This window comes from Microtus oregoni, unplaced genomic scaffold, assembly GCF_018167655.1.
Source record: "Microtus oregoni isolate MIOR12 unplaced genomic scaffold, Mior012 000012F_ref0000307, whole genome shotgun sequence".
NCBI classification, from domain to species: domain Eukaryota; kingdom Metazoa; phylum Chordata; class Mammalia; order Rodentia; family Cricetidae; genus Microtus; species Microtus oregoni.
This window is the reverse complement of record NW_024543071.1, coordinates 20,271,668-20,297,081: the sequence shown is the minus strand read 5'-3', so window position 1 is coordinate 20,297,081 and position 25,414 is coordinate 20,271,668. Positions and strand designations below refer to the sequence as shown.

General features: G+C 43.5%; 1 protein-coding gene across 1 annotated transcript in view; it reads left to right on the top strand.

Annotated features, from left to right (window-relative positions):
• The window catches only part of Cc2d2b (coiled-coil and C2 domain containing 2B), an 83,282-nt gene extending 59,753 nt beyond the window's left edge, over positions 1-23,529 (top strand). The window contains exons 25-34 of the mRNA XM_041662077.1: positions 2,731-2,829; positions 4,955-5,137; positions 5,305-5,502; positions 6,440-6,529; positions 10,721-10,834; positions 12,907-13,041; positions 13,384-13,506; positions 19,144-19,202; positions 20,983-21,157; positions 23,341-23,529. Of these exons, the coding sequence (XP_041518011.1) occupies positions 2,731-2,829; positions 4,955-5,137; positions 5,305-5,502; positions 6,440-6,529; positions 10,721-10,834; positions 12,907-13,041; positions 13,384-13,506; positions 19,144-19,202; positions 20,983-21,157; positions 23,341-23,529 (1,365 nt within the window). The remainder of the gene's footprint in view (positions 1-2,730; positions 2,830-4,954; positions 5,138-5,304; positions 5,503-6,439; positions 6,530-10,720; positions 10,835-12,906; positions 13,042-13,383; positions 13,507-19,143; positions 19,203-20,982; positions 21,158-23,340) is intronic.
• The last annotated feature ends 1,885 nt before the right edge of the window (positions 23,530-25,414 follow it).

Here is a 25,414-nt window from a genome sequence, read left to right as displayed (position 1 = left end):
ACAAGATCTTAAAATATTGTTCAGATTGGCCTAGAACTCATGATTCTTCTTCCTTAGTCCCCCAAAGGGAGGGGTTACAGGTATGCATCAGCACACTCAAATTCTTTAAGATCAGGGGTTTCTGAAATAAAAGGGGGTGGGGCTTATTTAGCTATCACAGCTCCTCCTCTCAAGGGGTCCTTGGGCAAGGTCCTGCGACAAAGCCTAACAGCACTTGCAAGTAAGTCAAAAGGACCCAAAAGCCAGGACATTTTAATAGTGAAAGTGGGGGTTAGGAGAGCATAAATCACTCTCGTTGAACTTACACTGGCTGGACACAAGAAGGGTAGGAAAAGCTGGGACAGGAGGAGAGTCTATAACTAGAGAGACTTGCTTCTGTTCAGTTGCCCTGGTCAGCAGGCTGTGCAACACGTGGCGCTAATGGCCTTGGTTCTGTTCAGCTTGTGTCTTGTTAACTGATCAATGTTCCCTGTTTTCCCTCCTCCTCTGGCCCTTGTGCTAAAATTTAGAACTTCACAGAACTTCTACCAGATTTCTCAGCTTTTTTGAAAAAAATTATTTGAAGTTTTATACTTCATTCTGTGTTTTCCGTCTTATTTATTTCTGCTTGGAGTTTTATTACATTCATCTAATGTCTTTGTGACCATGACTTCTGAATTTATTTGGGCAAATGTGTTCAATATCTGTCTGTTTGGTCTCTGACTCAATCCTAAATAATAGAAGCCCTCTAAACCTCTGTCCTCATCTTTAAACTATCTTGGACTGAATATTTTCTACCTGACTTACCTACTATTTTTAATTTATATTATTTTCTATGTTTTATGATGTATTCTTCCTTAGTCTACAATTTTTGTATATTACATGTTTACATTCTCAAATGTTTGAGAGATTTTAGTGCAAACTTTCAGTTTTACATTTTAGCTGCATCATTTACTTGCGTGAGCAATCATATCATTTATTTTCTTTTTTTTTATTGCGAAAAGAAGAAAAAAAAACATAAACAAAAAACAAGTTTCCACCTCCTCCCAGCCTCCCATTTCCCTTCCCCTCCTCCCACAATTCTCCCCCTCCTCCCACCCTTCTCCCCCTCCTCCCACCCTTCTCCCCCTCCCCCCACTCCTCTCCCCCTCCCTCTCCAGTCCACAGAGCAGTCCTGGTTCCCTGCCCTGTGGTAAGTCCTAGGTCCTCCCCCCTCCGTCCATATCTAGGAAGGTGAACATCCAAACTGGCTAGGCTCCCACAAAGCCAGCACATTAAGTAGGATCAAAACCCCCTGCCATTGTCCTTGGTGTCTCATCAGCCCTCATTGTTCTCCATGTTCAGAGAGTCCGGTTTTATCCCATGTTTTTTCGGTCACAGTCCAGCTGGCCTTGGTGAGCTCCCCGTAGATCAGCTCCACTGTCTCAGTGGGTGGATGCACGCCTCGTGGTCCCGAATTCTTTGCTCATGTTCTCCCTCCTTCTGCTCCTCCTTGGGACCTTGGGAGTACTACGCTGCAGTAAAAAACAATGACTTCTCGAATTTTGCATGCAAATGGATGGAAATAGAAAACACTATCCTGAGTGAGGTGTCCCAGACCCAAAAAGATGAATATGGGATGTACTCACTCATAATTGGTTTCTAGCCATAAATAAGGACCACGGAGTCTACAATAGGTGAACCTAAAGAAGCTAAGGAAGAAGGTGAACCCAAGGAAAAACATATAGTTGTCCTCTTGGCTAAGGGAAGTAGACCAAATTTCTGGGGAGAAAATGGGATCTTGGGGGGGGGTGGGATGGGGGTAAGGGGAGACGGGGAGAGAAAAGGTAGAAGGGAAGGAGGGGGGACCTGGGAAACATGAGAATTGGGATAAAGGAAAGGTGGATAGGGGAGCATGGAACCACAATTCTTAGTTAAGGGAGCCACTTTAGGGTGGGCAAGAGACTTGACCCCAGAGGGGCTCCCTAGTGCCCAAGATGAGGTTCCCAGTTAGTTTCTTGGGCAGCTGAGGATTGGGAACCTGAAATGACCCTATCCTAGAGCAATACTGACGAATATCTTGCATATCATCATAGAATCTTCATCTGGTGATGGATAGAGATAGAGACAGAGACCCACACAGGAGCACTGGACTGAGCTCTCATTTATTTTCTTGTTTCCAAGTTTTGTGGAATCACTGGTCCCACTCTAGGGCTGCCCTTTAACATTGGCTAATAAAACGAGCAGGCCCTGCCAGGCAGGCTAGGTTACAAAGAAGTCAGTCACAGCCTAAGACAAAAGGAAAGTGTCACTTTTGATTTGCAAGGCCTAGGTGCTGAAATGGCGGCACTGAAAGTGTTAAACTGCCTCTTTGAAGATCTGCCTCCTGCTGACTGCCCTAGCAGGTACAAGAGGCTCCCAAACTGGTGATCTTGAAAATAAATTTCTTAGCTGTGTGTGGTTCAGGGCTGCACTTGGGAGGTATAGGTTCAAAATTAGTCTCAACTACATACATGAGTTCATGGAGAGACCTTGCCTCAAAGGAATAAGACAGAGAGAGAAAGATACCCAATAAGATAGGGATGCAAACTGCACCCAAAGACACCACACAAACACACACACACACACACACACACACACACAGACAGACAGACAGACAGAGACACACAGAGAGAGAAACAAAAAATGAATTGTTATAGCTCTCTATGAGTTTGTAAAAGTATCCATCTTATGGGGCCATTTTTTGAGTTTGACTTCAATTTGCTTTAACAGGACCATTGTCTTAATAGCTGCAGTGCTCACTCCTACATACAAAAGAACTGGCTGGGCTCTGTCAGCTTCCCCTTCTCAGCTCTTCTACAACAGTCTGAGGTAACAGAAAAGTTCTTTGCTAATTATTCCAAGATTTGTTTCTGTCTAATAAAAGCACTTTCTGATGTCATCAAGTCAGAGTCTGTGATTGACAGGTTGGAAGGTTATTAAAATGACCCTATATTACCAAGTGTCATGAGGTTTAGAGTACTTACAGGGTGTAACTATCTCTAGGGGATACTTGTAAACTTATTTCTTGCATTTTAAAAGTGTTAATTAAGACCGGAAATAAAGCAGCTAGTCCTAAGTTAGAAAGCAAAATTCGTATTTGCATAAAGGCCTTTCTAACGCCAGACCCGGATGCCAAGACTTTTGCCTCACCTGCCTTGTTTATCAACTATGTCAGGTAATTATGAGCTCTGGCCTCTGCAAGACCCTGGGGCCTTCACTGTTTAAGTTCAATAGCAGCAATGAGCCTGCATGACCAGCAAGTGTGAAACTCCAGTCTAGGCTCCAATTTAGGCTCAGTTGCTTCCCTATTGAAAGATCTTAAGCACGGTATCTAAAATCCCAGAAGCTATGTCAGACACGGAGGATTTGAAAAGTCAGAAGTGAGTTTCCTACCTCAAGGCCATTGTCTGGTGGGCAGGGGATTTAACATTTTGGTGCGTCATGGTATGCCATAGTATTTCGGTGGTATATGGGATAGGATGGGGGGTTAACATTTTGGTGCAATGTGGTATGCCATAGTATTTCGGTGGTATATGTAATGGGGTGGGGGATTAACATCTTGGTGCAGTGTGGTATGGCCATAGTGTTTTGGTGGTATATGGGATGGGGGGGTTAACATTTTAGTGCAGTGTGGTATGGCCATAGTGTTTTGGTGGTATATGGGATCGGGGTTAACATTTTAGTGCAGTGTGGTATGCCATAGTGTTTCGGTGGTATATGGTGTTTTGGTGGTATATGGAATTGGGTCCTGTGAGTGTAAAGAGTAGCAGTAGAACTTCTCTCTTCCTGGGCCACTAGGACAATGGAGGTGTAGGGTAACAGAAAAAGAATGTTTCAGTAACTTGTTTGTTTTGTTGTTGTTGTGGGATGTTTGTACACTGTGTGAAGATATATTGCTGTGATTGGTTTAATAAAAAGCTGAATGGCCAATAGCTGGGCAGGAGGTATGGGCGGGACTCCCAGGCAGAGAGAGGAAGTAGGAAGAGATAATCAAACACTGAGGAGACACAAGGAGGAGTTGGACGTACAGAATGAAAGAAAGGTAAAAAGCTACATGGTAAAACATAAATTAATAAAACCAGGTTAATCTAAGTTATAAGAGCTAGTGGGACAAGCCTAAGCTAAGGCCAAGCTTTCATAAATAATAATAGGTCCATGTCTTTATTTGTGAGCTGGCAGCCCAAAGAAAAGTTCAATCACAGTTTTTCTTACTTGACTCATTGAAGTAAATATTTCAATAAATTCACAAGTACTTGAGGGCATTTAAGTGAGAATTAATCATGTGTATATTAGTTAGGACTTGATTAGGTCAGGTACAACAAGAAATCAAGCATGGCTATGTAAGTTGGGGGTCTATTTACCTCCCTAGTAAAGATGCCGGGGCAGCTGCTCAAGGATTGTCATGAACCCAAGCTGTCTTTATCCTTCTACTCCACTGTTCTTACTATGTGTCCTTTATTCTCAGAAGGGCAAACTCTTCCCTTCAACTCCAGCTTCATAGCTGTGTTGTTACCAGAGGCAGGGAGAAAGAACAAGGCGATCGTCCCCATTTCAGGGAAGGAGTTCCTCAGCCATCCAGATTTCTGCCTACATTTTGCTTATGTGACCACAGCCCTTCTGTCATGGCACCAACCGAAACTGCTGACTTTTTCGTTTTGTTTTTAGAGAAGCAGATCATAGATAATAGCTGGAAGATAGGAAGATGTTCTAGATGTTATAGAAGCCATAATGGAACATGTTACCGATAAAGAGATCCAAGTGGTGAGAGGGTTAGGGTTAGGGTTAGGGTTAGGGTTAGGGGTCCAAAGTGTCAAGGGTGCCCATGGATCACCCCAGAAAGCCTGGTTATCCCCAGCAGGAGCCCATGTTCCTGGAAGCCACGTCTCTCCTGGGGAGAAGACTGATCTGGGATATAGGTTTAGCTGATATTGATTCTCATCACGTGTTCTTTCAGATTAGCGGGACATTTCAAGTGAACATCCCGCCCGTTTTGCTTGGGTACACCTGGAGTAACACTTACGTCCCTCCTAGAGAAGACTGCAGTGGGCAGAATCCAAAAGAATGTACCTTCCTAAATATTTTTGCTACAATTGAACCTCAGATATCATATATCATGTTCAATCCGAAACTAGATGAGGTAGGTTCCACCCCGAATTGTTCTGAGACAAATCATCAAAAGAGTGGAAACTGTTTTTAAAAACCAGTTGTAATTTCAAAGTTGTAAGTAAGCAGTGGTTTTTCTCTTGTTTTCTGGGGGGATCGGGGGAGCAGCACCGTGTCAAACTATTTTAAATCTGATTCTAGTTTTCAGATCAAATGGACATTTTGCAGCGAGCACAGACTTTTACCAGGAACTGTAAGGCCATGTTTCCCAACCGAAGAGTCGTGACCACTGTGTTTAATGCTGAAGGAATGCAGGTCTTTGTAACAAGATACATCAAGGCACTGAATCCACCGCAGCAGCTTCTGGATATATTTCTTCAGGACTCGAATGCTACCCTTGTGAGTGACATTTTTTTTCTTTCAGTTACTGTTTTTAGCAGCTTCATGGAGATTATAGCGCACGTGTGAAGAATCAGGTGTATCTTTTATTTGGGGGTTAACCTAGGTGATTCGTTCTCTTCAGACAATTTGTCATTTGTGAGTTACAGAGCTCTCCTCACAGGATCCTGAGAGCTAAAAATCAAAGCCTGGGTTTAGGTTGCTTTTTACAGTACTCTGCTTTTCCATTGTGATTTCTTCATGCCGGTGCCTCTTAATACCCACTGCCCTGGAACTAACAGTATTCTAGGGTGCTCGTGGAGTACCGGGGGCATGTGACTTTATTGCATGAAGCTAAGGTATTCTCCAGCATCTGTGGAGCACTGTGGGCGTGCATGAGGTCGTCAGTGCAGAGTCAAGGCTGTGCAGGAAGGGGATCTGTCACACATCACTGAATGTTAAAGGGGTTTCTGTGTGCTCCTTTTTTACCTTTGGGTCTCAGTCTGCCGAATGCTGGTGGGGAGGGGAATTCCTCCGTGTGGCTTGTGTTGTCGAGGAAGCAGGACACATCCCCTTCCTCAGCTGCAGCAGCTCCATGTAAGTTTATAAGGAAAGAAACTCAGAAAAATTCTGAAGCAAAGCAAGTCAAACCTCCGCTGTTTTGCACCTTTTAAAAATGTTGACCTGTTGATACAGTGTTACAGTATTTTAAATTCTAATAATTTATTACAATATAATGTAGTGCCTAGCAAGTGCTCTCTGGGTCAGGCCATCTGGGCCCAATCCCCATAGCCTCATGTAGAATATTACTTTTGTGAGTCTGAACAAGTTACTTCATCACTCTGAGCCTGTTCCTTGGTCCCCTGAGAGGCCTGCCGTGTGCTCTGAGGGAGAACGTGTGTAAAGCACTGGGCTGGACAACGGACATACTCAGTGACGTCGGTTAATATTATTCCAGGACCTCATCGCTCGATTTGTATCTTTGATTCCTTTTACAACAGAAACATTGGATGAGAATGATGGTTTTGACATATGGATGACATCAGAGGTAAGAAATGACATCGTAGAGTTAAAATGTGAAATGCTCCTCACTTGCCTTTCCTCTTAAAGTAGCACTTCTTATGCGGTTTCTGCCTTGTGAGATGTGGAAGTATTTGATAACTCGTGAAGGCTTTCCAGCTCCCTAATGATTTATGGAAATAAATCATTAAGATGATTTGTTTTCAAAATTCAGAGTAATTCCTCATGAATATTTTTATTCCGTGGGAATTTTAGCAGTGCAGAATTAAGACATCCTCCAGAGCAGTGTGGATTGTCTCTGTGGAAACGGTCAGACTAATGTCTACAGCAAGCATGTCACTTCTCAAATGTGTCCCTGGTCCCCTCCTCTGAATGGAGAGCTCCTGCAGCTGCGCTCTTCCTTACCATCCATTTTTGGTTCTTTGCAGACAGATTGCCAAGTGGAATACAGGACCCATGCAATATTTGACACACACTTAATATTATCTGGAATTTACATTTAACTGGGATTCTATATTTTTTCCAAACCTGGAAACCTTCCTTCCTACCTTAGCTTTTATTGAGTGGCTTTTAAATTGACCTGCACTTACGCTGTATAAACATATGTCTCAGTTATACTCTCTTTGAAGCAGGGGGACACTTGTTTTTTATTTCCTCTCATACTTAAATTTAGCGTTAAACATCTAATATGTATTTTCAGTTGGATAGTACAAATATAAGAGAGAGCTGGTGTGGTGGTGGTGCACACCTTTAATCCCAGCACTGAGGAGGCAGAGGCAGGCGGAACTCTGTGAGTCCAAGGCCAGCCTGGTCTACAGAATGAGTTCCAGCACAGCTGGAGAGATGTAGTGAGACTGACAAAAAAGAAAAGCCCTGGGAGAGAACGGATGACCTGGAGCTGACCTGACGGCTCTGCTAGCATCTGCTTGGACTTCCTGAAGGGCTTGGATTTGGGCTAAAATGAACTAAGACATATAGAACTAACTTAATAGTTTACTTCCCTGCCTTCCACTAGGTGGGACTGAAGTGGATGTATGCAGATAGTTTTGCTCCAGGATCCAAAGATTGGTAATAGGTTTTCTGTACTTTGATAGTAGATCTCCACTGACATAGTAAACCAGATCGAGCTGAGTTGAAAAAGTAAAAGAACAGGTTTTGTGGAGGCCCAAAAATGTGAACCTATTTCCACCTTGTCTGAAGGTCAGAGAGTTTTAGCTTGCTCAGAGTTGTTGACAAGAAGTGTGGCTACGCACCCTGACCTAGGGTGTGGTTGCTTAGTGTTTGGGACATTAGGATGGTCCATGCAGGTAGGTCCACTCCACCTTGATCAGAGAATTCTAGCATACTTCTGCTCCTTCTTTTGAATTAGGAAGTTTGACTTAGGGATGGCTGCCTTCAGGATACTTGATCTAGGGTAGGTTCACTATATAAACAACAGAATGCTTTTCTCAAGAATTAATGCCTTGATGTCTAAAGTTTTGGAACAAATAATTGTTCAAGCTGTTTTCTGTATCATGTTAAAGCAGTCTTTTGTCTTCTGCCCCCTGTTGTATTGGGGTGTAAAAGTATATGGAAAATTAAACACAGGGATTTCAGTGTTCACTGGAACTCCCTCTAGGTACTATTCTGTTTCTGTTTTATTATTTTCATTTGCATCTTCATTCTCTTTACTTTTTTTTCTAATCTCCATGCCCTTACCCTGGTAAGTGGTATACTTGTCGAAGCTGGTCTCTGGCAAGGTTTATTTTGAGCAAAGTAACTCCCAGGTGAGTCCTCCAGGCGCCAGAGATTGAGGCAGGAGAAGGAGCAGAAGACATCACGTCCCTGAACTAAAGGAGGAAGCTTAAATATCATGTAGACAAGGGGTGATGATGTATCCTCCATGAACTGGGTTTGTGCCCAAGTATGGTATACTTTAGGCAGGGTCTTGGAGAAGAGCTACGGTGGCTACCAAGAATGCAGAACTGGGCTTTCTGTGCCTTTTCTTTGTTGGAGATTCTCTGAGAGGGTGGGGCTTGGAGAGAGAAGAATGAGGCTTTCTGGATCAAGCAGAAGTGAGCTGGAGGTTCCAGCCAAACAATTGAGACCAGGCAGAAATGCTGTTTTTTAATCTAGATTCCTTTGAGACTATCTAATCAAAACATGCTCAAGGGCATGATGGTCATGTTGAACATTTAAGAAGCTGGCTGAAAACAAGCATTCAGTCCTGCCCTGAGCATGACCTCCCTGACCACATCAGTGCCCATAACTAAGGTGTTACTACGTGTTTGAGACTCCTCCTGGCTAGTGTCTCTCCTTACTCTCTCTCTCCTAACCCTGTCATCTAGTGTCAGATGCAGCCGGGACACATCTCTTGTTCGGCTTCCATAAAATGTTCCCACACTGTTGAATAAACAGTTGATACCTGGAGCTTGCCGGCATCCTCATCCCACCCCATCTGCCTGGCCTCTCTGGGGCTGGAATGACCTGGGGACTGTGTGTCTCATCAGCATGTAGTTACTGCTACTCAACTGCAGATTGCTACTGTATCTCAGGGTGCACAGTAAAGAAACTGCTGACATGATCACTCCATGATATGGCTAAGGCCTTTGTTGTAGATATGAGAGAAAGAACATCCAGAGTCATCTGAAGGTGTTCGGGGCAGAGAGGAAAAGAGGTAAACTGAAAATGGCCAGCAGGAGATAGAGAGTAGGAGAGAAAATAGTGAAGATAAGAGAGAGTTAGTGGGAGTTAGAGAAAGAGAGTAAGAGCATAGCAAGAGATATAGAGAGAATATATACATAAGAGAGAAAATAGTAGGACTAGTCAGATAAGAAAGATGAATAGCTGAGGGGAGGGAAGCCCATAAGCTGGAGGGGGCTTAGGGTAGGGAGGAGGTGGGAAGGGCTAGGATGCTGGTAATGTGAAACAGGCACCTGTGGCACTGAGGGAAGCTGGAGGCTAGCATGTGCTCTGACATAGTGGTAGACAGCACAGCAGCCATATGTCCCTTCCCAGAGGTAAGGGAAATGAGTCCTTCTGCAAATGGTCCCTCAAGTGCCTGAAGACTGCTGGCTTTTATCTAAGCACCAGAAGTCCTGAAGTCCAATTTGAGCTCTCTGTATTTGGACAGCCCGAGAGACCAACAGCTAGCTCTCGTTTGAACAATTAAGCCACATCAACAGAAGGTAGAAATCCAGAGTTTTACACAAACTTTTCCTTTTAAAATAATTCTAGGGACTAAGGCCATGGTGGCACATACCTTTAATCCCAGCACTCCAGAGGCAGAGGTAGCCGTATCTCTGTGAGTTTGAAGCCAGCCTGGTCCACATGGCAAGTTCCAGGACAGCCAGAGCTATACAAAGAAACCCTGCCTCAAAAAATTAAAGCAAACAAAAAGATTCTAGGGACCAAACAAAATGTACTTATGACGGTGAGTTGTAGACCACCAGACTGCCTTTCCCGCTGTCCCCCATTGCTTCTTGCTATACAGTCTTACCTGTTCTCCTACATCTGATCTCTTACCTCCAGCTCAGCTGTTCAGCTCTTTAGGGTAAAGATGTTTCTATTATGCTTCCTTATTTGGCATTATCTAACTCATATTTCTTCCTTATTTATTTATTTATTTTTATGTCTACAATATTCTGTCTACATGTATGCCTGCAGGCCAGAAGAGGGCACCAGACCTCATTACAGATGGTTGTGAGCCACCATGTGGTTGCTGGGAATTGAACTCAGGACCTTTGGAAGAGCAGGCAATACTCTTAACCACTGAGTCATCTCTCCAGCCCCATATTTCTTCCTTTTTTTTTTTTGAGTCAAATCCTTTATTGGTACAGGACAGTTGGTAGCCCCATGGCCCCAAACATTGCTTTTCCACAGATCCTGTGTGATTCCTTGTCAGATATGCTTCCTTGGAGCTCAGGGCAGTATAGTGCTTGTTCTCAACAAAAATGCCCCATTTTAGATGTATATTGTCTAGCTATTCATATTAACTGTCTTATTATCAGAGTAGCCTGGTTTTTCAAGTTCCTGTTCTCTTCTCACATCTCATTGGAGCCAAAGCACTGTTTTGTTTTCATATTAATAGCAGCTGATAAAGTCAGGACACTTAGATGGAAGGAAGGAAGGGTAAGGCTCTAAATGTGTTCCTTGCTCTACTTGGCTTCCTTCTTCCTTCCTCCTCCTCTCCTCCTTTCGGAATATATTGCATTATGTTTGTTCCTTTTCTTTTGCCCAGTGCTGCATCAGTTTGGCTATTGGAAATAAGGAAGAACATGCCATACTTCTCTGTAATTTCTTTCTGTACTTCGGAAAGAAGGCGTTGGTGCTCCTGGGGACCTCAGTCCTAGAAGTAAGTGATGGTAAAATGTGAATAAACCAGATTTAAACTGTGTATTCGATAGAATTGGGGTGAACTAGAGAGTTTCATGGGCAAACATTTGTGACTTGGGGATAATGGTGGTTCACCAAAAGTCCTGCAGGGCAAAGAATAGGGTCTTTTTTTTTCTCCTTGTGAAACAGTGCTGCTTGATAAGGCCCCTGGCACTATTCTATTACATCATTCAACAGCAGCTGTTTATGGCATATGAGGGTTATGTAGCATCAGTTGCACGGAGCTGCGGCTGCCCTCATCCACCGCCATCATTCAGGGTTTCAGATACCACATTGGACGTCCTTGAACAAACACACCAATAGTGTCTTCCAGGGTTTAACCTTACGAGAACTGATCAAAATACATCCTTACCGATGGGAAACATTCTACAACTCAGTTTAGATACTTCTGTATATTCAGAATATATACCCTTCCAGAAGCTGTCCTTTGTAGCTGCTTCTGTTCCTGCATGGCTGTCTATCACATGTCAGCATTTCCAGTCTTGCCTTATGTCTTGTTGCTGTTGTTTTGCCACGTGTCTTACTTCCCAATATCCCTTGCCATGGCTCATCATTTGTCAAATTTGTTAACAGTCCATTGGTCCCCTGCTGTAGCTGTAAGTACCACTAGGTGGCAGTAAACACACTCGATCTCAAGAAATACAATTACTTGTATTCAGGAAGGAACACCATAGGAGGCTAGTTTCACCTGAGTTCTGTGGTTTGGGTGACGCCTCCTCTCACTATGGAGAGATATAGAGAAGAACAAGAGCTCTGGGTCAGACACTGGGGACTTCAGGGCACACAGAGCAGTTTTGAGGGTGGCTGGGTTCAGGACAAGTGTTAGCACCCAGTAGCTTCCCTTAGGTAAGAGCTCAGCTTTGTTCACCTCTCAGATCCTAACCTCTGCCCAGAAGTGGAATACTGCCTCTTGCGGCCACTGTTCCTCCTTAAACTCCGACTTCCCACTAAAGAGGGGCAAAACAAATGTTCCTACCTCCCAGAATTGAGAGCGGATTAAAAGGAAAGTCAGTGTGAATCTTAGCTTAAACAATAAATGTTAAATATTATTAACATTACTTGAAGTATTTATTTTTCACTAAGAAAGTGTCAACACTAAAAAGATACACGTAGAGCAAAATGACTATTGTGAAAACCTTTCAAATTGTATTTACTATCGAGAAGGTGCACGGCCTAGCACACGTGGGACACGTGGGGAAACTGTGGAGTGCTTTCTCCTTCCGCCTTCAAACAGGTCCCATAACTAGTTCTTAGTATCATTCCTAAATAAATATTTGTTATTATTAGTGTAGTTATGGGGGAACAGCATGCCAAGGTGCACACGTGGAGGTCAGAGGAGAACTCCATGGGCTTGTCCCTGAACATCTACGTGAGCTCCCAGGATGGAACTCAGATCACTAGCCTTGCTGGGCAAGTGTCTTCACCTGCTGAGCCGGCTCCCCAGCCCTGGGCTTCTAATTCATTAGGTTGCCTTCCCGTATACTTTAGCTTCTAGTTCCCAGCCTTGCTTTCAGTTTAGTGCATTTTAAACTCCTTTAAGGATTCCCTCTTAGTCTTAGGCCAGTTTATCGTCCCTTACTCTGCCTGGTATTGAGTCTCTGGTATATTCTAACCAAAGTGAGGCCCCACAGCTCTTTTGTGTGAATCAGACAAAAGTGATCCCGTCACAGATTGCTGTAGGACAATTTACTAGACCGTAGTCTGTTAGAGAGTCATCAAAGTGTATTGATTTTGTTAGAGTAATAAATTTTATTGCCATCAGTGTACTCTACAGAACTCCCAAGGGTGGTACTGGGTCACAGGTTCTCTGAATGTAAATCGTCATACTACCTGGGTCTGAGGATTTCTGGAACTTTCTTGTTTTGGGTATTTTTGTTTTGTTAGAGGTATTGCTTGTTTATTTGTTTTGTTTTTGCTGCTAGGTTTTTAAACCCCCAAGGAAACTTTTAAAGTTCAGAATAATTATTATATAATAATTATAGAAGGTAGTAAAAAATACAGCAAATATGATGAATCTTTTTCCTTATGCAGGGCCATGTGGCTTTTGTATTAACCCAAGAAACTGGAGAGTCTTTGCTTTGGAATCCATCAACAGGGCAGTGTCATAAGCAGTTTGACCCATTTTGTCCCTTGCAAAGTGTGGATTGTTTGTTCAATGATAAGAATGTAAGTGTATGAAGGAAATATTTTGAGTTATTTCTTCACACCATTCTGAGCATGCAATAGAATCACCCAGGAACTTAGAAGTGGTGGTTCTCAGAAGTCTGTGGGGTCAGAGATCAGGCCACCCTTTACCCTTAAAGCCAGTCTGTAGAGCTTCCAAGGATGGCACTACCAAGCTAATGCTGCCCTTGCAGCGCGCCCTGGAACCTGCTTCTCCCCAGGCCTCCCTTGGCTTCCTCCACTTTGTTGAGTACCAGGCTCTGACATCTGCACCATTCTTAGCCGCCATGGGTTTTGTGTTCCTGTGGGTTTACACCGACATTTTGTTTATGTATTTATTTATAGGTCTGGTTTAATATTCAACAAAATAATACACCGATGGCTGTGCATTTTGACTACTCAAAAGAAAGCTTCTGGAAACAGTTGCTGCCAAAGGACTTCCCGGGGACAAAAGCCCAAAGTGTACAGGTAAATACTCTTTCAAGTGCACCTGCAGGAAAGTTACTAGTGCTTCTAATCTTTGTCAGTTGTGGCAGCCCATGGGTGTTGAATTGCTTGGCAATGTTCACCAAAGATGAATCCTCTGCCATCCAGCTTATGTTTGTTCTACTTTGACCCCTTTTTATGTATCTGCAGAAAAAAAGAATTTGAGAAAAGAAAATGTCATCTTGAGTGTTATATAGATCTTATAACCTTTGTAATGTTCAACATGGCATAGTAGGTTTTTATGTCTGGTGATGATCAAATATAAAAAATTTATAAATAAAAGTGCTTCTCTGAACTCCAAACCATAGAAGTTATCTTGTGGACTGAAAACAGGACATAAATAGTACCAGTGAGTGTGGCTGAAGCAAGGATGGCAGCAAGGTCTAAGACCACTTCAGCAAGAGAAGGAGCTAGAGCAGGCATCCCCCCTGAAACCAAGGACGAGGATGGAATGCTCCTTCTCCTTACTCCTGAAATAAGATGGAAAGAAAAAGCCTGGTGTTCAGAACAGACCCAGGATCTAAATGTTTTGGCCAGCAGATCTGCACTGTGATTGCTAGCACTGTCCGGATTGAGGGCTATGGAGTGCCAGAGTCAAGGCAGTTACAGAGTCCACAAACTAGGAGCTATGTGAGCCAAGAGAAAGGGGAAGGAGACGACAGTGAGGAGGAGAGAAGGCGAGAAAATAGGATAATAGGCAAAAGATTAATCATAGAAGCAGAAATTCACATGTGCAGCCTCACTTATAAGCAGGGAAATATGACAAGAAAAAAGATGTGTGATCATACCAAGTGTTAAAAAGCAGAGACTAGGGCAAGTGCAAGCTGCCTGATGCCATGATAAAGTCGAACATCCGCCAGTTTAACCATCTAGCTCTGTGTCCTGGAGAACCTGCACATGGAGAAAAACACAGCGGTCAGCAGAGAATCAAATGGATGAACAGAATGAAACAGCAAGGAATTAGAAACAGTTACAACTTCTAACCTGGTCTGTGGATTGTGGAATATCATACAACGAATTCTCCCATGGCCCTGGGAAATGTCTGAACCAGCTTGCACAAGTTCTCATCAGTGTGTGTATTACCTTAGAGTATAAGGGTGGATCTGCATATCAGTAGCTCTTCTAGCTCCCCAATTCCAATTCCAATTCCCAGCCAAGGTTGAGAAATGCTGGCCTAGAACTATGCTCATCAACAGAGTGGATAGAACAGGTGTAATGTAAAGAAAAATGTGAAATAAGGCACAAAGTACAAACTCCTTAAGTTTGAAAACTACATTGTGTGCATATGTACATATATACACTTCCATTTTTTCTTTTTTTAAATTGATTTTATTGAGCGATACATTTTTCTCTGCTCCCCTCTTTTCCTCTCTCCCCTCCCCTTCATCCCACTCCCATGGTCCCCATGCTCCCAATTTACTCAGGAGATCTTATCTTTTTCTACTTTCTATTTCTCATGTAGATTAGATCCATGTATGTCTCTCTTAAGGTCCTCGTGATTGTCTAGATTATCTGGGATTGTGATTTGTAGGCTGGTTTTCTTTGCTTTATGTTTAAAAAACACTTATGAGTGAGTACATATGCTAATTGTCTTTCTGGATCTGGGTTACCTCACTCAATATGATGCTTTCTAGATCCATCCATTTGCCTGCAAACTTCAAATTTTATTATTTTTTTCTGCTGTGTAGTACTCCCTTGTGTAAATGTACCACATTTCCCTTATCCATTCTTTAGTCGAGGGGCATTTAGGTTGTTTCCAGGTTCTGACTATGACAAACAATGCTGCTATGAACATAGTTGAGCACATGTCCTTGTGGCATGATTGAGCATCCTTTGGATATATACCCAAAAGTGGTATTGCTGGGTCTTGAGGAAGGTTGTTTCCTAATTTTCTGAGAAATTGCCATACTGATATCCAAAGGGGCTATACCAGCTTGAACTCCCACCAACAATGCAGGAGTGTTCCCTTTACCCCACATTCTCTCCAGCATAAGTTGTCATCAGTGTTTTTGATCTTGGCCATTCTGACAGGTATAAGATGGAATCTCAGTGTTGTTTTGATTTGCATTTCTCTGATGACTAATGATGTTGAGCATTTCCTTAAGTGTCTTTCAGCCATTTTAGATTCCTCTGTTGAGAGTTCTCTGGTTTAGGTCTGTACTCCATTGTTTTTATTGGATTATTTGTTCTTTTGATGACCAATTTCTTGAGTTCTTTGTATATTTTGGAGATCAGACCTCTGTCTGATGTGGGGTTGGTGAAGATCTTTTCCCATTCTGTAGGCTGTCATTTTGTCTTGTTGACCATGTCCTTTGCTTTTCAGTTTCAGGAGGTCCCATTAATTAATTGATTCTCTCAGTGATTCTCTACTGGGGTTCTATTTAGGAAGTGGTCTCCAGATATACACTTTTATGTACACTAGATTTGGAAAGGCATTGATGGAAATGCTAAATAACAAATTCAGGTTAGAGGTCACCTTTAGACTGGCGGAGGGGCGGGGAAGAGCACGTCAGAGAGCAGTAAACATAGAAGGACAGAGAGTGAGCAGAGTGCACATGTGTGCTGAAGACAGGGAAACACTTCCCAGAAGACATCTCCTCAGTGATGCTGGCCTCTTCCCAGTCTCCAGCTCCAGCTGACCAGACACCACAGAGTCTTCACACAAATGGCCGGGTAGTCTTTGCTTCCCTCTCAGGGTCTTTTCATACAACAGTTGTATCTTCTAAACTCGTACAGAACAGCCCACTGAGCTCTCAACACTCAATCCTTGTCTAGCCCAAAGTTCCAAAGTCCTTCCACAATCAACTCCCCAAAACAACATGGTCAGGTCTCCCAAAGCAACACCCACTATCCTGGTACCAATTTCTGTCTTAGTCACTGTTCTATTGCTTTCAAGAGACACCATGACCAAGGCAACTATTATAAGAGAATGCATTTAATTGGGGGCTGGCTTACACTTTCAGAGGTTTAGTCCATTATCATCATGACAGGGAGTATTGCAATATTCAAGCAGACACTGGAGCAATAGCTCAGAACTGTATATTCATAAAGTGCTGTCTTATCTTTGTTCTTTAAAAAAAATATCTAAAGTAAGGACCAGAAAAGGAGCTCAGAGGTAGAGCACTTGCCTATCAAACTTGAGGCCCTGGGTTCAGATTTCAGTACTGTAAAATAAATAGATAAATTTAAAAAAAAATTGAGAAAAAATCTAAACAAATCTAGAGGAACCTAATGTTTATTCATGGCCATGTGGCCATATGTTGGGTATGTATTCATATGTCATTCTTCATGAGTGTCTGTCAGTTCAAGGCAACTCATAGTATCAAAAAGAATGCATAGTTCCAGGGGCCAAAGTCAAGAATACCAAGGAGTATAGAATTTTCCCACCTTCAGAGTATTTCCCCATCTCCTAAGAAACAGCCGCTGTCCACCAGCTCCTTGTGCGTTCTCCTAAACATTCCCCACGCAGATCAAGCATATGTGTGTATTTTCGTATTTCCTGTTTGAAGTGCCATTTTTAAAAAAGGAAATGTGCTTATCTTTCTTGAGCAACCACACATACAGCCTGTACAGTCCACGCTTCCTCTACTAACCTCTAGCTGCGCTGCTGCCTCCTAGAGAGAGCTTTGTGTTTTGTTTTTGTCTGTTTAGTAATTTCTTGTCCAGTCAGGAGGTATTCAGTGGTTTTCTCTTGGTGTTGTTTTACACGTAGCTGCCACAAGGTAAAAAACACATCCCTATTCTTTGACCTTACATTTTCAAGGAGGAAAAATAAATAAAAATAAAAAATAATAAATAATTAAAAAAAAAAACTAATCTGGCCCCCAGCACTAGCCCGTGCTATAGGGGAGTGCTGCTGCAGAAGGCATGAATATGAGGGAGCGTTTTTGTTTGTTTGTTCTTTGGGAGCTCATAGCAGGAGGAGGGAGGAAAGTTCCAAGGCTTCAGCAAAGTGTCTGACAAGCTAAGCGAGCAGAACTTGCCTCCTTGGATTTCAGGGAAAAGAATAGCCTCCAAGGGATAGCTCACAGTGGCCAGGAAGTATCTTTCCAGGAGCTTCCAGAACATCTTGGTTGCTGCATAAACAGATGGGTTGAGGGATGAGCAAAATGCTGATAGGGACTTGAGCCTTAATCTTCAGGGAAGTCAGAAGCCAACATCACCACAGGAGGCCATGATCCCATGCAGACTCTCAAAAGCTTCTGTGATTGTTGGGCTTGTATCTGTGGATTTTTATGGTGCTTGGAACTGAACCCAGGGCTTTGTGCATGCAAGGCAAGCACTACCATTGAGCTGTGGCTCTCTCCAGTCAGTCTCCTGCCCTACCACATCCATCCCAGAATAAGCCTCTCTCTGACCACTATTTTACATGATCAAGAACACACCTTTCTGTGTAATACAAGCACATCCAGACACCCAGAGCCCAGATAAACAGGCAACCTTTTAGTAGTTCTGAGGAGCACAAGTTCCTGCAAAGAAAGGTACCTTTGGCAAAACTGGAAGGCCCACAAAACCCCTATCCCACGATTTACCAAGTCAACAGACTGAAGGGATTCACTAATCCACAGGACTTGCTCCAGGGTAGATAATGGTTTTCAGGTCAGGGAATCAGTCCCCCTGCTCTGTGCGGAGTAGCTGCAGCCCCCTCAAGGTGTCTCTGGAGTTCAGACTTGGACTTGCTCAGCTGTGTTCAGTGGGCCTGAGTCTGCTCTTTACTGTAGTAGCTGTCCAGCCACAGAAAGCGCCAGATTCATCTGGGAGACTTGTCAAACCACAGAGTTTCTGATTCAGTGGGCATGAAGGCAGAACTGGGAGTTCACAGTTTTAACAAGGTCCTGTCTGGGGTTGGCTCTGGGGACAGTTTGGGAACACAGAGACCTAACAAGCGCTGTTTCCTTTTTGCACAACTTTCATCCCACTCTGGGGATCACCTGTCTCTATCCCTCCAGCTGCCTCTATTTCCAGTTCAGGATACCCAAAGAAGCAACTGCCAAAACCCAGCCCCTTAAAACAACTCTTGTAAATCTCACAAGGAAGGTAGAGCTGGGCTAGCAGGAACTGAGAGGTAAACAGAGTTGTACTTGTCAAAGTCTCCAGAAGTGTAAGAGACCAGTGTCATGAGATCATTTGGTAGTATCAATAAGCATGCCAGAGGGGGCTGGAGAGATGGCTTAGAGGTTAAGAGCACTGGCTACTCTTCCAGAGGACCTGAGTTCAATTCCCAGCAACCACATGGTGGCTCACAACCATCTATAACAAGATCTGGTGCCCTCTTCTGGCATGTAGGCATAACATTGTATGCATAATAAATAAATAAATCTTAATAAAATAAGCATGAGGGGAGAGGAGTGGGAGGGAAATGGGAGGCGGGGAAGAGGTGGAAATTTTTTCAACAACAACAACAAAAAAAAGATGAAAAGTTTTCCTTTCATAACCCTGCCCCCATGATGAGTAAGTAGTGTGGAAATCAAAATGTGTGGTCTTTGTTGGAATTTGAGATTGCTTTTACCTTGAGAGACTAGTTTGGGTCCAGCCTTCCCAGCCCCAGGACTTCAGGGATGACTGGAATCTAAAGGTGATCTCCAGAATGTTCCTAACTTTGAGCTGTCTACATTTCAGCCTGAAGAAATAGTTTATTCTGACACTAATAAAAGCATGGTGGAAGATCTGAAGAGCAGGTACTGTGTCCTCCGGCTCATCTCTTGTCCGCCACCTCCTAGCCCAGCCTCTCAAAGCGCTCATTAGACTCAGCAACAGAAGCATGAAAGGGAGATGACAACGGCTAGTCCTGTTGACCCACAGTCTCTTGGTGTTAGCTTTGATAAATGGTCCCTTTACCAACTAAAGAATCCCTTGAAAGGACGGTCGATGTTAACTCTGGGCATCATCGGCCATGGTTGAAACATTCTCAGGGTATATAGTTGATAAGCCTATAGTAAAGGCAATGCAAAAGCCAACACCTTCTAGAAAGATATGAAGGCGAATGGCCATGACCCTGGTTGTGGTGAAAACATCTCAGTTGGACAATGCAAACACTCGACAGCACTGTCGATCCTGGATGGTCCCCAAACATATACATTCATTGCCTTTTGGAGAGCCTTGATCAAGCCCCAGATGGGTCATAGACTATAGTAGGCCCCATTCCTATTCCACATATATCAGCAGCTTCTGAATCTGACTTCCTGCAGTGTCTCACACTCACACAGCAGGGTGGAATGTAACCTACTGTCAGCCAATCAAAACAGTGTGACCCAAATCATCTTATCACTTCCTTTCCTTGATGGCATACAAGTTCACTCCCATCCCCAGCCATTACTATCCCCTTTGTGAGATTAAAAAAAAAAACTATTATTAATGTTCAGTGTGTATGGGTATTTACCACATGCATGTGTGGTGCCCACAGAGGCCAAAAGAGGACTTCAGCACCTCTGAAACTGGAGTTACAGAGGCCAAAAGAGGACTTCAGCACCTCTGAAACTGGAGTTACAGATGGTTGTGAGCTGCCACACAGGAGCTGGGAATTGAAACTGGGCCCTCTGGAAGAACAGCCAGTGCTCTTAACTGTTGAGCCATTTCTCCAGCCCCCATTTCCCAGGAAAGAAAACAAGGGATAAACGCAGTAGGGAAAGGGTTCCCAACTAGTGTGCATTAGAATTGCTTCCAGAACTACTTACACTACAGGCTCTAGGGGCCCAGACTCCACTTGCATCACTATCAGAAGGTGAAGCATTCAGATGTCAGCCCCATTGAGGCCCACCTAACACTTTAGCCAACATACTATAAACTCGGGAGTTGCACTATAAACTCAATTGAGAAGAGGCTTTTAGTAGCTTCTCTATAACAACCTACAGATTCAACACCCCAAGGTCATCTCACTCACAGGACCCCGTGAACCAACTTACACCCTTCTCCCTTTTCCTAACATGGTTCCACCAGGTACTATTACAGGGCTGGTCTAAATCTCTGTTCCTGTGGAATGACATTCTAGGGTAGGTGGGTGGATGTGACCGCCATATTTAGTCCCTTGTCTCCTTTCCTCCCAAGTCCACACCCTGAATTAACTGCACTAATAATTCCACTCTGGCTAATATCCCATACCAGATATCTAATTTTTTAAAAGGCTATTTCCTGGAAACGCTATGCCCTTTGCAAGGGACAGGTAAAATATCAGCCAGTAATCACATGACAGGTGCTATCAAGTAGCAACTGCTATACTTGGATTTCAGGAAGAGATACACTTAGCAGACTTAATTTCTGGCTATGCATGGAGGCTTCCGGCCTTTCTGAACCAACAAGAGCCTGCCTTTCCCTACCTAATGGATCAGTGTCAATCATAGCTGGCACCCCTTCCTGTAAATCTCAAAAGTTTCCTTCTCATTCATGAAGTGACAAAGTTCTTGTGACACTTATTAATGAGTCACAATTAGTCACGGAGTTATCTCTGCCTTCTTACCGCAGGCTGGAAAGGGCACTGAAGTGTAAAATGATGGAATGGCGGCCTAAGCACCCCACACGCTGGAATCGACAGTGCACGTCTGTCCTGCGACAAATCCTTCCTAAACTAGAGTTTTACAGGGGAAGTTTTGCCTCATTTGAAGACAGCGAGTTAGAAAGGCTCCTACAGTTTTACTGGGTTTGTATATGATTTAATGTGTAAATGGCATTTGGTTTTATCCTATTGTTAACTGGCAAATAGTAGCAATCTGAATTATCACTGAAATGCCTCTTTTCTTGCTCACCAAAGACAGGTGAGTTGGAAATCCAAAGAATAAATCTCTCCCTCTAGTACCCAGGGGGCTAGATGTCTCCCAGGAGAACTCCCTGTGAGAAAGAAGGATCTTGGGAGTTGAGTACCTTAGCAGTCAGGGAGGGCACCATCCATTCAGGAATAAGGAGGAAGTTGTTCTTATTTTTCTCTATTTTAACAGAATTTGGGATTAAAGAAATTAATAAAATATAGTTAAATTTAAACCAAAGTTTAAAGCTTAGCGTTTCCGGTGGTGGCGCACGCCTTTAATCCCAGCACTCGGGAGGCAGAGGCAGGTGGATCTCTGTGAGTTCGAGGCCAGCCTGGTCTACAAAGGGAGTTCCAGGACAGGCTCCAAAGCTACAGAGAAACCCTGTCTCGAAAAACCAAAAAAAAAAAATCAAACTAATAATGCATAACAGACAATAATTAGGTCAAGACTGAAAACTTCAGCCTGGATTCTATTTACTTAGAGAACAAAAATTCAAAACTCAACATTACATGCATGGCATTTTCTTAGAACAAACTGTGTGTTTTACGACACATAAATGGTGAACTCTGAAGAAGTCTTCTCTGAAGCTAGGAAACTGAGAAATGATCTACAGTAACCTGCTGGGTTCTGTATCATTGTTTCTGGGCAAGAGAAGTCCAGGAAACTTCAGTTACCTCTGTATGCAAATTTCTGCCAATTTTATGTCCAGCTTGGACCTTGACACCCAGCCTCACCTTTTACCATCATCAGTGCACTGACATCTCCCTGGAGAGTGAAGGCATCTCAAGCTCAGCAAGTCCATAAACAGATAAGGTGGACATTTGTTAGTCTTCTTCCCTTCATCCAGCAGTGGTGGTCCCTCACACACCCACCTAGTCTCTAGGAACTAGTCCACTGGGCTTTAGAAACTCCAGTTTCCAAGGGTGAGAAGCTTCCCCTCTAGCTAGATGTTTCCCAGGAGAATTCAGAGAGAGAGAGAGAGAGAGAGAGAGAGAGAGAGAGAGAGAGATGAGTACCTCAGCAGTTAGGGAGGGTACCATCCATTCAAGAATAAGGAGGAAGTTGTTCTTTTGTTTTTAATAGAATTTGGGATTAAAGAGATAAATACAATACAGTTAAATATAAGCTAGGGTTTAAAGCTTGGAGTTCCTATGTGAAAATATCAGACTAATAATAAATAGTTGACAATAACTGGGTCAGCACTGAGTCCCGCAGCTGTAGTCAGATCCTATTTCAGTCACCCACAGGTCTCAGCATAGATGAAGTCATTTAACCCAGCCATACCTTTTGTCCCATTGGTAACGGGAGTAAAAATAGTTGTCTGTTTTGTGGTCATGGTGAGGATTGAGTTTTTACTTAATATTTCACTCAAAGTCTAGTGTTTAGAAAATGCTAAACATCATTTTCCGTTCTGTGCTAGGTCCCAGGCTAAGCATTGGAATTATGGCAGGAAACAGTAAAGATACAGTTGAGTGCCTTCACAGAGGGGACGGGCTAGAGGAGACCAGAAAACACAAAGGATAAAATGTTAGGTGAGCTGGAGAAAGGGCAGTGCCCACAGGAAAAGCACACGATGTGAGCAGATCTAAGGATGAGAAAAACCCACCTGAGGGAAGCAACGCAAGGCTGAAGAAAGGGTTCATGGCTGTTACCTGTGTGCTATTAAGTAATATTACCGAGACCACATTCCTTTAATAGTCTATCACACAGTAGTGACTCGATAGAAACACGACTGTTGAATAAACCCCTCAAAAGCTCCACTTAAATCCTCCTGTGTAGGACCCCCATTTCTGTGTTGGCAGTTCCAAATTTGGTCTGTGTCAGCTGTACGGATTCTGGCGTCAAACAGCCCTGGCTGTTCTCTAGGCAGTCTGTAGAGCGGGGTGATGACAGAACTTACTTTCTAACGTTATCTGTGACTTACTTAACACGGTATCTACAGTGTCAGAGGCACTCACGAACGCCAGTTATTGTTCATACCGCCACATCAGTAAGGCTTCTGAGATCTCTCTGCAGATGGTGATTCTGACTTCCTCTAGACTGTAACGTGCCATTGTGTTGTTCTAACCTCATCCAGGTCACAGGATTTCCCATCCAGATGCCCTACACAGATGTCCAGTCAGTCATTGATGCCGTCTACCAGACTGGAATTCACTCTTCTGAATTTCCCCAGACGGAATTTGCTTTAGCTGTGTACATTCATCCATATCCAAACAACATATTATCCGTGTGGGTTTATCTGGCGTCCTTAGTCCGCTATCAGTGAGCGGGAAGAAGGGGAATGCAAAGCACTTTGGTTCCTAGATCCAAGCTGTCTTGTCACCTTGAGATTTTGCTGTTTATTTTCAAGATCACCAATGCTGGACATAATTAGGATTCCTGAATAGAGCTGGGAACTAGGAAAACCACATCAGTATCCCTTCTCCAGGCTTTGAGGGTAAGTTTAGATATCTCCTTATCAACCCACCTCTTCTGGGAGCTCCTCGGGCAGTCTGGCTACTTTGTGTACCAAAGTCTACGATAGATCTCATTCTGGAAAGGAAGCAGTTCTGGCCTGCTCAGTCATGGAGGTCACGCCGTCTCCATCAGAGCCATCCTGAAAGTCTTATTAAGAATGAAGATTCCCCGATCACCCAGGACTTCTCAAATCGGAACCGCTGAGAGAACAGTATTTCAACAAGCTCCCAGGCTACTGTGATCCCTTGTTGTGTGGAAGCCTGACCTTGCAGAGTGTTATCAGTACTAACAAGACGTGGGCACATTTGGTGCTCATTCTGGAACAATTCCAGGTAGAAATTCCCCAGAGGGAACCCTGGGGTCATGCTCCAGTCTGAAAGCCAGCAGGCTCCAGATGTAAGAAAAGCCACAAAACACCTATGTCCCAGCTTAAAGAAATTAAGCAAGAGGAAATCCCTCTTACTGGACTGGGGGAGGGCAATCTTGTTATCCTACTCAACCCTCCAGCCAGCTGCATGAGGGCTGCCCACACTCAGGAAGGCAGTCTGCTTTACTTGGTTTAACAAGTCACAGATTTGCCAATCCAGCGCTGCCTTCACGTGTGTATCTAGGATGCTTGATCACGGGGGAATCCTGTGGCCCCATCAGATGGATAATATCAGTCTATGTCCATTCTAACCAGAGGTAAAAATGTATGTAAATTTTTAATTTTGAAGTACTTACTGGTAAACTGCATATTCTAAATACTGCAAATGTTTGGGCCCTATTTTTGAGAGCAAAGACTCTCCCTAACACCCTGCAGCATAGTGGCTCGGCAATAGCATTGGGATCTTCCATAGCAAGTTCACTGCAGGTGTGATCTGCCGCTCCTCAACCTCTCCAACTGCCGAGGGTCAGGTATTTAGCGAAGGATGACAGGTGTCAACGCACTGAGTCCAGTTAATGAGCTTCCCCAAATCTAAATGGGAGATGATAGTGCTGTAGGCAAAGATCCTGGGTGTGAATCGTGGTCGCAGTGACTTAAATAGTACACAGGTGTAAATCTGTACCAAGGAAACAAGGGTTTCTGGCCTCCAGCGTTTGGTATCCAAAAGAATCTGATAGAGCCCGGAAGAATCCTGAATGCATAGTAGACTAGAATGTAAGACAAAAACAAGGTGCACAATATACCATGGAGTCAGGTACCATTGTACACACAGAATGAGGCAAGGGTTACATCTGTGCATTGCTATAAAGGCCTGTGTGTTTCTGGGAAGGTACAACAAAAGGCACAGCAGTAACGGTGCCTCTGGGAAGAAGTGGGTCCCCAGAGGAAGGAATCTGCTGGTTCTTACTCACTACTTCATATTGGTTGAATGTTTTGTCTTTTGCATGCATTGATTTAAAAGTTTTTTTCTTTTAAAAGCAATTTAATTGTTCAATTAAATTTACTTTTTTAACTTTTAAATACACTGTAGGTATGTGATTTACAAAGTTTTGTTTTTGTGGTACTACAGCTTGAAACCATTTGACAGCATTTGATAAACACAAGCATCAAGTATAGAAAGCTTCATGAATAATCTCTGTGCGTTCGGATGTTAGTGTCTATGCTGCCAGAGCATGGCGGCTTCCTACTGCCCAAAGTTCCCAGACTTAGGAAATCTGCTGAGAATCTGGTCTCACCCTCATCTCCGGCCAAGCCAGCCTTTTGCGCC